The sequence below is a fragment of the Lolium perenne genome, chromosome 7 (assembly GCF_019359855.2).
Source record: "Lolium perenne isolate Kyuss_39 chromosome 7, Kyuss_2.0, whole genome shotgun sequence".
NCBI lineage: Eukaryota > Viridiplantae > Streptophyta > Magnoliopsida > Poales > Poaceae > Lolium > Lolium perenne.
In genome coordinates, this window is record NC_067250.2 from 61932759 (window position 1) to 61942806 (window position 10048).

At 46.6% G+C, this 10048-nt stretch overlaps 1 protein-coding gene across 1 annotated transcript in view; it reads right to left on the minus strand.

Moving 5' to 3' along the window:
• The window catches only part of LOC139833595 (uncharacterized), a 93590-nt gene extending 84612 nt beyond the window's left edge, over window positions 1–8978 (minus strand). Inside the window, exons 1-4 of the mRNA XM_071823912.1 lie at window positions 8676–8978; window positions 8502–8574; window positions 8138–8401; window positions 7832–8059 (exon numbers count right to left, since the gene is read on the minus strand). Coding sequence (XP_071680013.1) covers window positions 7832–8059; window positions 8138–8401; window positions 8502–8574; window positions 8676–8930 — 820 coding nt within the window. The 5' untranslated portion in view covers window positions 8931–8978. The remainder of the gene's footprint in view (window positions 1–7831; window positions 8060–8137; window positions 8402–8501; window positions 8575–8675) is intronic.
• Window positions 8979–10048: the final 1070 nt, after the last annotated feature.

Consider the following 10048-nt stretch of genomic DNA (forward strand, 5'->3'; position numbering starts at 1 on the left):
CAATTACGACTTCATCGACAAATCTTTGACAGTGGGCAAGGTCTTCATCAATCTCAACGACGATGTCACCAAACCCAACATAGATCTGAGTACAAAGTATCATCAGATTTACGCCATTGAAGATCAAGAAGAGACATCTGAGGCTTTCGACAGTTTGGGAAATCCATACGTCGATCCCTCCAATCTGCGACAAGGCTTGGGCAACAAATACGTCGGGCCAGAGCCGCGAGATAGAGTTCAACTTTCACAAGCAGCGTGGGACAGAGCTGCGAGAGCTATGAACGGCACAGAACCAATGGCTACCACAGCCACACCCGAAGAATTGCACGCATATCAATATAGGCTCGCACGAGCTGCCAGGGAATTGCAAAAACAGACAGCTGAGTTGAACAGGAGAAAGGAGGCAGCTTCTGCATCCAGCAGGAGAAGGGCAGATCTAAGTCGACAATCTAGAACTACGGGTGATAGCCATCGGGAGGCGCGGAACAGAGCAAGGTCAAGACTGCAACACATACCCGAAGCGGAAAGAGAGCACTTGGTTCAAAACCTCGACATGTCCTTTATGTCGATAGATACAAGAGGAAACATCATCCCTAAGACACCAGAGGCTGGGTATATGGCGACACATGCTTTTATCCTTGCATCTAAACCACCTCCGGGTGACCCAAGGGAAACACTGTACAATATGGCGGTAGCAGGAGTTGGAGCTATGGGGACAGCGTTTATATCAACGCCTCCCGAAGGAGTGGCAAGGCAAAATAGTCCGCGACCCGCAAAGAAGAACAGCGGCAAAGACTCGAAGGGCCAAGTGGAGCAAGAGACACGGCAGCACAAGCAAGAGTCGACAGAGCGCGGCAGCAGAAGGGATCATCGGCAATCCCCGAACTTAACGACGAAGATATGTGCGGCTTACCATGCTTCACGAGGAGAGTCCGAAACGCGAGTCCCTCGGGATTCAAGTTACCCGATAATTTCAAGAAATTCGACGGCCTTCAAGATCCAGGAGGATTGGCTAGTCGACTATCTGGAGACGGTGAAGGCGACAGGGGAGGAACTAGCGCAACAGCCAGGCCAAGCAACCAGGTGCACCCGAGTGGTGCCGCACGATCATGGATAAAGAAACTCGCTCCAGGATCCATCGACAGCTGGGAAAGTTTCGAGGACGTGTTCGTCAAGAACTTCAGATCCACGTGCAAAAAACCCGCATCGTTAGAGGAGTTGAGAGCGTGTCGACAAAAGCCAGATGAGCCAATGAGAAAGTACATCCAGAGGTGGAATATCATCAAAAACTCGGCAGAAAACATATCTGACGAGAGAGCAATAGATGCGTTTGTCGCAGGAGTCAGGCGTGGAGACTTTGTCGAGGATTTGGGAAGGACCAATCCAAGGACAGTATCCGCGTTAATGGAGATAGCAAATAAATGGGCAGATGGAGAAGACGCTGTCCACAACAAACGACACAGGTCGCCAGAGGAGGACCGTGGTCGAAACTATCAACCGAGGCGAAGATTTCCTCGGACGTACCAGAACTACGACGCCCCAGGACAAATTTCGGCAGGTTTTCGGACAAATACAGGAGGCAACAGAGATGATTACCAGAGAAGCAGTGAACAGCGAGGTGATAATAGGGATGATTCACGCAACAGGCAAAATAGTGGGCCGAGGTTTCCAAGACCTTTCGTGTCCCCCGAGGAAATGCTGAACGGACCGTGCCAGATGCACTTCTTCCTCGACAGCAACGGGAAAAGACAGTCAGGGCACCTGCAGAAGATCGTCGAAATTTTCAGCAATGTTCAGATACGCAGAAAATGCTCACGCTCGAGCAGCACAGAGAAACCCTCGGGAGCCTAGGAGCGAGGTTCATCTCCCGCCACCTCCCGCGATTACAGAGGACAATCGACACCAGCTAAGAATAGCGGCAGCACCTGCACCACCACCCTATGTTGATCCTAATTCCAACGGAGCAGTGTTGATGATTCAGAAGGGAAGGCCGTCCAATAGAGCTCAAAAAGTAATCTCACGACAGGTGTTTATGGCAGAGAAAATGCCTCCACCAACAGTTGAGTACCTTAATTGGTCAGGACAAGATATCGGCTTCACAATAGCAGATCATCCGCAGCAAGTTCCTCGACCAGGGCAGTCAGCACTTATTCTGCCAGCAGTTATCGCAGGATTTGATGTCTCTCGAGTGTTCATAGACGGCGGCAGCAGCTTGAACCTCATGTATGCAGATACATTGAGGAAGATGAACATATCCTTAGCAAACTTGAAACCAACAGACACAAGGTTCCACGGCATTACACCAGAGAAACCAAGTTATCCATTGGGAAAAATCAATCTCGATGTTCAATTTGGGACCCGAGAAAATTATAGAATCGAGAAGCTCGAATTTGAAGTCGTGGATTTTCCATCACAATACCACGCTCTGTTGGGACGACCAGCATATGCTAGATTTATGGCAGTACCACACTATACATACCTGTTGTGGAGGTTGCCCGGACCAAGAGGACCAATCACAGTCAAGGGAAGCTTTGCCTTAGCCGATAAGTGCGACAAGGATTTTCACAGGTTGGCGTAAACTTTCGGGATGCAAGCCGAGTACTTGGCGTCAAAAAGCATGACTGATTACGACGCATCGCCGTACGCCGGAAGGCCAAATAAAGAATCAACTTTCAACACAGAGAAAAATTCTAAGGAGGTGCAGATTCACCCGACAGATCCAAAAAGACGACATCTATCGCAAATGATATGGATATCGCATAGGAAAGCGCGCTCGTCAAGTTCCTCCGTGAGAACTGGAAAATCTTTGCATGGTGTCCAGCTGACATGCCAGGAGTACCTAGGGAACTTGCCGAGCACCACCTAAATTTGGATCCAACAGCGAAACCAATCAGACAACCTTTGCGGCGTTTTTCGGAACCAAACCGCAAAGCCATGCTTTCAGAAATAAATCGACTCGAAGAAGCTGGTTTTATCAGAGAAATATCTACAGTAAGCCACATGGGTAGCTAACCCTGATGGTGCCGAAGAAAAACACGACAGTCCTTCGCATGTGCGTCGACTTTACGTGTCTCAATAAACATTGTCCTAAGGATCACTTTCCCCTCCCAAGGATCGATCAAATTATCGACTCCACGGCAGGTTGCGAACGTCTTTCCTTCTTGGATGCATACTCTGGTTATAACCAGATCAGATTAAAAGAAGATGATGAAGCCAAGACAGCGTTTATTACACCTTACGGCGTGTTTTGCTACAAAACAATGCCCTTTGGTCTAAAAAATGCGGGAGCAACATATCAGAGGATGATGCAGAAGTGTTTAGCAACACAGATCGGGAAAAACGTGCAAGTATACATCGATGATGTCGTCATAACATCAAAAAAGGGGACAACATTGATCGAGGATCTCAAAGAAACTTTTGACAACCTCGACAAATTCTGCCTCAAACTGAACCCGACGAAGTGTTCTTTTGGCGTCCCAAGAGGGAGAACTTCTGGGGTTTCTAGTTTCGGCAAGAGGGATTGAAGCAAATCCCGACAAAATACAAGCCATAGTAACAATGAGAAAGCCAACAAAGTTGAAAGAAATACAGCAGCTAATCGGGCGAGTCGCAGCTTTGAGCAGGTTCGTCGCCGAGTTAGGAGAAAAAGCGTTACCATTTTATGCGCTGATAAAACAAGGAGATAAATTCCAGTGGAACGAAGAGGCCGACAGAGCTTTCGAGGATCTGAAGCGAAAAATCTCGACACCACCAATCCTGGTGGCTCCAAAGGAAAAGGAACCTCTCCTGCTGTATATTGCAGCCACGCCCCAAGTGGTTAGCACAGTATTAGTTGTCGAAAGAGAGGAAGAAGGGAAAATCCATGGAGTGCAGCGGCCAGTATACTTCGTGAGCGAAGTCTTGTCACCTTCAAAACAAAGGTACCCTCAGTACCAAAAGCTAGCATATGGAGTGTTCACGACAGCACGAAAATTGCGCCACTATTTTTCGGCACACCCGATCATAGTGGTCAATGAAGCTCCCTTGTCAAATATACTGAATAACCCAGAAGCTACGGGTCGTGTCTCCCTTTGGGGAATAGAACTTTCCCCTCGGGACATCACGTATGAAAAAAGAAAAGCAATAAAGTCGCAAATACTGCCAGACTTCATCGCAGAATGGATGGAGTTGCAAAATACAGGACCACCAGATTTATCGAGAACTTGGACCATGAACTTTGATGGGTCCAAGAGACTAGAAGGAGCTGGCGCAGGAGTAGTACTCATATCACCTGAAGGCGACAAATTGAAGTACATCCTCCGGATGACGTTCCTTAACGCATCTAACAATGAAGCAGAATATGAGGCTCTCATACACGGGATGAAGATGGCGAAAGCCTGCGGAGCAACTCGATTAAAAATCTTTGGCGACTCACAGTTGGTGGCTCAGCAAGTTATGAACCAATGTGATGCAATCAATGATAGCATGATGGCATACAAGGAGGTGTACAACGAGCTTGAAAAGTTATTCGATGGATGCGAAGTAAATCATATTAGCAGGTTGAGCAACGACGAAGCCGACGTTCTTGCAAACATCGGGTCACAGTGCCTTCCAATCCCGCCAGGTGTATTCTGGGAAGAGATAACAGAGAGATCCACTAAGCCAACAAAGTCAAAAAAGAAGGAGAAGAAACCCTCGGGGGCTGCCAAGGAAAAGCAAGAGGAAGAAGAAGAGGACCAGGACTTGGTCATGGTGATACAGATACCGTGGATGCAGCCGTACATATCATACATCATGAGGAAAGAAATACCCGATGATCCAGTTGAAGCAAGGCGAGTAATTCGACGCTCCAAAGCTTTTACGGTGGTCAAGGGAGAATTGTATAAGCGAAGTATTTCAGGCGTTTTGCAAAGGTGCGTTACACCCGAAGAAGGAAGAATAATCCTGAAGGATGTACACGAAGGAATATGTGGCCACCACGCAAGTAGTCGAGCTATCGCAGCCAAGGTTTTTCGGGCAGGATTCTACTGGTTGACAGCAATCGAGGACGCCAAGGACATAGTAAGAACTTGCGACGCATGTCAAAGGTTCGCCGCAAAACCTCACTCTCCAGCAGCAGAGTTAGCACCAATACCATTGTCTTGGCCCTTTGCTCAATGGGGACTTGATATGGTGGGTAAGTTACACAAATCCTGGCCAGGAGGAAAGGAGTACATGCTAGTAGCTGTCGATAAGTTTACAAAGTGGATAGAAGCGAAGCCGATAAATTCACCAGATGGAGCATCCGCAGTAAAATTCGTAAAAGGCCTCGTCTTCAGATTTGGAGTGCCCCACAAGATCGTCACGTACAACGGCAGCAACTTCACATCCCATGAATTCAAAGATTATTGCGAGGAGGTGGGTATTAAGCTGAACTTTGCGTCAGTTGCACATCCTCAAACCAATGGGCAAGTCGAGAAAGCCAATGGCATCATCTGCAATGGTATCAAGAAGCGCTTATTAGGACCACTGGAAAAAGCTCGACATACATGGCCAGAAGAACTACCAAGCGTGTTGTGGAGCATCCGAACAACACCAAACACAAGAACGCAGGAAACTCCGTTTTCTGGTTCATGGAGCGAGCAGTACTACCAATCGAGATAGAGCACAACTCTCCACGTGTCGCTGAATATGATGAAGAAACGTCGAGAAGAGTGCTAGAAGACGACGTCGACGCACTTGATGAAGCTCGAGATGAAGTATTATCTCGGGTAACCAAATATCAACAGGATTTGAAGAATTACCACAGTCGACGTTTGCGGCCAAGATCTTTTCAGGTGGGAGACCTAGTTCTTCGGCTCACGCAAAAAAGTCATGAAAAACTCGAGTCACCATGGCTTGGCCCTTACATTGTCACGGAAGTAATTGGAGGAGGAGCATACAAAATAAAGGACAAGAAGACAGGGGTGGAGGAGCCAAACCCCTGGAACGTGGCGCAACTTAGGCGTTTTTACGCCTAGAGTCAAAATATAGTCTTTGTAAAGCTTCAATGTACTGAAACGCCCGCGAGTTTTCAGACGCACTCTTTTCCTTTTTCGGGGCACCGAGTGGGGCCGGAGAAGGTTTTTAATGAGGCGGGCTCGCGGTGCTGCAATATAATAAAGATAGTGACAATATAACTTTTCTTCTTTATCGACATGACCAAAGTCTTCGCTCCGACGAATTTCAATATAGTTCATCAACAAAAGGAAAAACTTGCCTTGGTATTCAAATACCTCGTGAGTCAACAAAAATACAAAATAGTACTCAATAAAAAGCTTGGGGGCTCATATTCGCCTTAAATATATAAATGCCTTGGTTAAAAACTTCGCAAGTATACAAATATAGTAAAGAGTCACCGAAACACTCGGGGGCTAAACAAACAGAGAAATATAATGATTGCTTTACAATATAGTCGTGGATTACAAAGAAAAAATATCTACAAGAAGAAACTAACTAGTCTTGATTCAATATGTCATCAAGAGTAACCCTGTTTTCCTCAGGAGCAGCACCAAGAAAATCGGCATAATGGCCATCGGCAAAAAAGTCGGCATCCATCCGAAGTAGGTCCTCAATCATTTCTTCGGCTATAGGCGTAACCTTCGTGTTAATCCTGTCAACACCAACTCTCCGACGTTTTACTTTTTGGTGAACCTTCTCGACAACCTGGGTAAGGTCAAGCTTCGAGTGGCAGATTTGGAGCATGATAAGAGCAAATCTGGCGCCAGCTACTAGTTGAGCTTTGACAAAATCATGGATACTGCGAGCATCCTTGAACCTTTCCATCAATTCAGGAAGAGTTTTTGGTTGGACGTTCCGAGGAAACATGGAGTTGTAAACCATGGACAAGGTCTTGGTACAGAAGTCGAGGAAATCACGAGTTTGAGAGGCGCGATCTTGAAATCTGACAATTTGGCGGGTCCTTTCCGGGGTAGCCCAAAACAAAGAACCATGGTCCAAGGAGAGATTAACAAGGAGGGTTGTCCTAGCATTCACCCTCTCTTCCTCGGCAGCAGCATCAGTAAAGGCACCTATCAAAACAAAAAAAACGGAAACCTTCAAAGAAACAATAGTATGCAGATAAAGGATATCAGCAGATGAAACAGGCATACCCGACATATCTGCACTGGCTTCATTCATTAATTCGAGCATGAAATTTTCTCGAATAGTCGCCTTTTCAGCCTCGGAAGCAGCAATTTCCTTAGCAGCTACAGCCTCGCGAGCTTGTTGAAGAGCAATTTTTTCGGCTTCAGATGACTTACGAGATTGCTCCATCATCACAAGTGTTTGCTTCTTCGCATACTGACGTTGTTGACGAAGTTCATCCAGTTCTTGCGACAAGGTATCGTCGACAGGAGCGGTATCACCAAAAGCTTTCCTCGCAGCGGGAAGAAGAAGGCGAAACATTGGAAGGAGCGGAAGATGGAGTATAGTTATCAAATATCAATCGAAAAATAAACAAGACAACATCAAATAACAAGCAAAGATAGAAGTCTTCATTAATCTCTTGGAATAATTACAAGGGCATTACAGTCGAGTTAAGAAAGTACGTGTCGCCAAATGACTACTTTGGCGACAGAAGCAAAAGAAACAGAAAGAAAAACAGAGGCATGCAACTAGACCTCCGGCCTCGAGGAGCTAGGAGTTGAAGCTGGCTTGATCCCCAGATACGCCAAGATCTTCTTCGTGTTGGGCTTGGCCGCCTTGATCAGCGACCTCCATCTTGACTGCTCTATCTGACTGGTGTCGCCAACCTTCATCCAATCAAGCGTCTGTTGGCTGTCAGCAACCAGGGCAACGATACTCTCGACAGCAACCTTCATATTCTCCTGACGCATCTTCAATCCTGTGTCTTCCGAAGCATTAAACATCTTGGCGAGGTTAAGGAAAGTTGCGGGTTCTTCTTTCTTCGGGAAGAAATAAGGGAACAACGCTGACAATCCTGCATTAGCATTTGCCACGCCTTCACGAATTTCGCGCCCGTGAAACTCCAGAAGAGAAAGTGCGTCAAGGAGAGGATCGTTGACAGGATTATCCAGATCAAAATCCTGGTTTGTTTGGGCTGCCACACGAGACAAGACATCAGTCAACAACCAAGAAACAGGAAGTGCAGTAAAATAAAAGGGATTGATAATATTACTCAGAGTACGTCGACTTTGCGACTTCAAACGCTTGAGGATTCCTTCGTCACGAGAAGCTTGTGCAGCTTTGTGCTCATCCAAGGCAGCTGTCGCATCCTCAAGTTTCTTCTGCAGTTCCTCGACACCAGCAGCTTTCGCCTTAGCTTCATCAGCTTCGACCTTGGCTTTGCTAGCAGCGAGTTCGGCTTTCTTGCGAGCCGCCTCACTTTGCTCAAGTTTTTGAGCCAGTGCGTCGGCGCGTTCGTTAGCCTCTGCAAGTTTCTCTGTCGAGATATGGAAAAAAGAGAGAAGAAAGATCAAAAAATCGCGGCAAGTAACAGGAGTGACAAATTAAGGAAAAACGACAAGTATGAAAGTCGTTACCTTCGGCTCTATTAGCATATTCACGGTACCCAATAAATTGGGAACCGATGCGGAGAAGATCCTTGATCATAGGCTGTTCAACGTGAACACAGTAAGAGAAACATCGGCATAAAAAAAAAAAAAAAAAGATGTGAAGAAACAAAATAAAGAAAATATAGATGTCGACAAACTTACATCATCTAGGAGCGGGGGCGACGAACTGCCCAACTGAGGGGCAGGATCAACAATCTTTTCAACCCGTGCCCTTTTTGGTGAAGGGGCACGGGGGCTCGAAGGAGTAGATGTATCAACATTTTGTTGAGGAGGCGACGATTCCTCCCCTTCAACTGGTTTTTCTGAAATAACTAAAGTATGTGACGTGCTCGTTCGAGCAGCCACATCTAAAGTTGGTGTTTCTTCATCATCACTGTGACAAAATAGCGGCAGCATAAAAGCAAGGCAAGATAAAATTCTTCAAATAAAAAAGGAAAAGAGCAAGGAACCTACGAGCTGATGATACTCTCGATGTATGGATCATAAGCTGCTTTTCGAGGTGCAGGAGCAAGCTTCTTCGGGTTTCGAGGTCCCGGAATCTTCGGCATTGCTCCTTTTCCTTTTGCTCTTCGGAGAAACAGCAGGAGGAGGAGATTGCGCTGATGTTGTATCTTCGAGGCAGCATCCTTCTCGAGTAGATCCCGCAGATTTTCGAGAATCATGCGGGTTCATTCACAAAGAGGGGGTCTCTGGTTGACATCATCGACAACGGCTCTTTCTTCGACCTCTCCATCCTCGGGAAGAGGAGGAAGGGAAGCCATAGTAGGATGATTCTACAAGGAAATAGTGACAAAAGAGAATAAGTGAGATACCACTGCAATAAGATACGAGGAACGATTCGAACAAGATAGAACTTCGAGAAGAGAAAATACCTCGGGAAGAGGATTGGAAGCCTTGTATGGTTCCACTCGACGGGAGGAGGGAATAGGATCCTTCTTGCCTAATCGAGAAATTCTTCGAACCAATTTTTCCAAGTCCTTTACAGAAAGATCACCGGAGATTCTGTTGGCGTCATTTTCACCGAATACGTCCAAAGGGGATTTTTGCGAGCCTCGAAGAGGCTGCACTCTAATCCTAAGGAAGTAGGCAGTAATTTGAACACCAGATAGCTCTTTGCCTCGAGTGTTTTGAAGATGACGGATACGAGCCATGAGCGCCTCTGTCACCTTTTCTCTTCTTCGAAGCTTTCGGCATCCCAGAACGGCGACGCTGAATCCTGGCACTTCCGTCAAAAGGAACTATGTTGTGCTCCACAGAATTGGCGCTTTCTTCGTGGATGTAGAGCCACTTTTTGCGCCATCCTTGGACAGAATCAGGAAACTTGACGTCGAAATAATCGACATCAGTCCGAACACAGATAACAACGCCACCTATGTTATAAGTGACGTTGTGGGAGCCATTACGGCGGAGGCAGAAAATGCGCTTCCACAGAGCCCAATTGGGAGGGATTCCGAGGAAGCATTCGCAAAGTGTGATAAAAATAGAAATGTGAAGGATGGAATTGGGAGTCAACT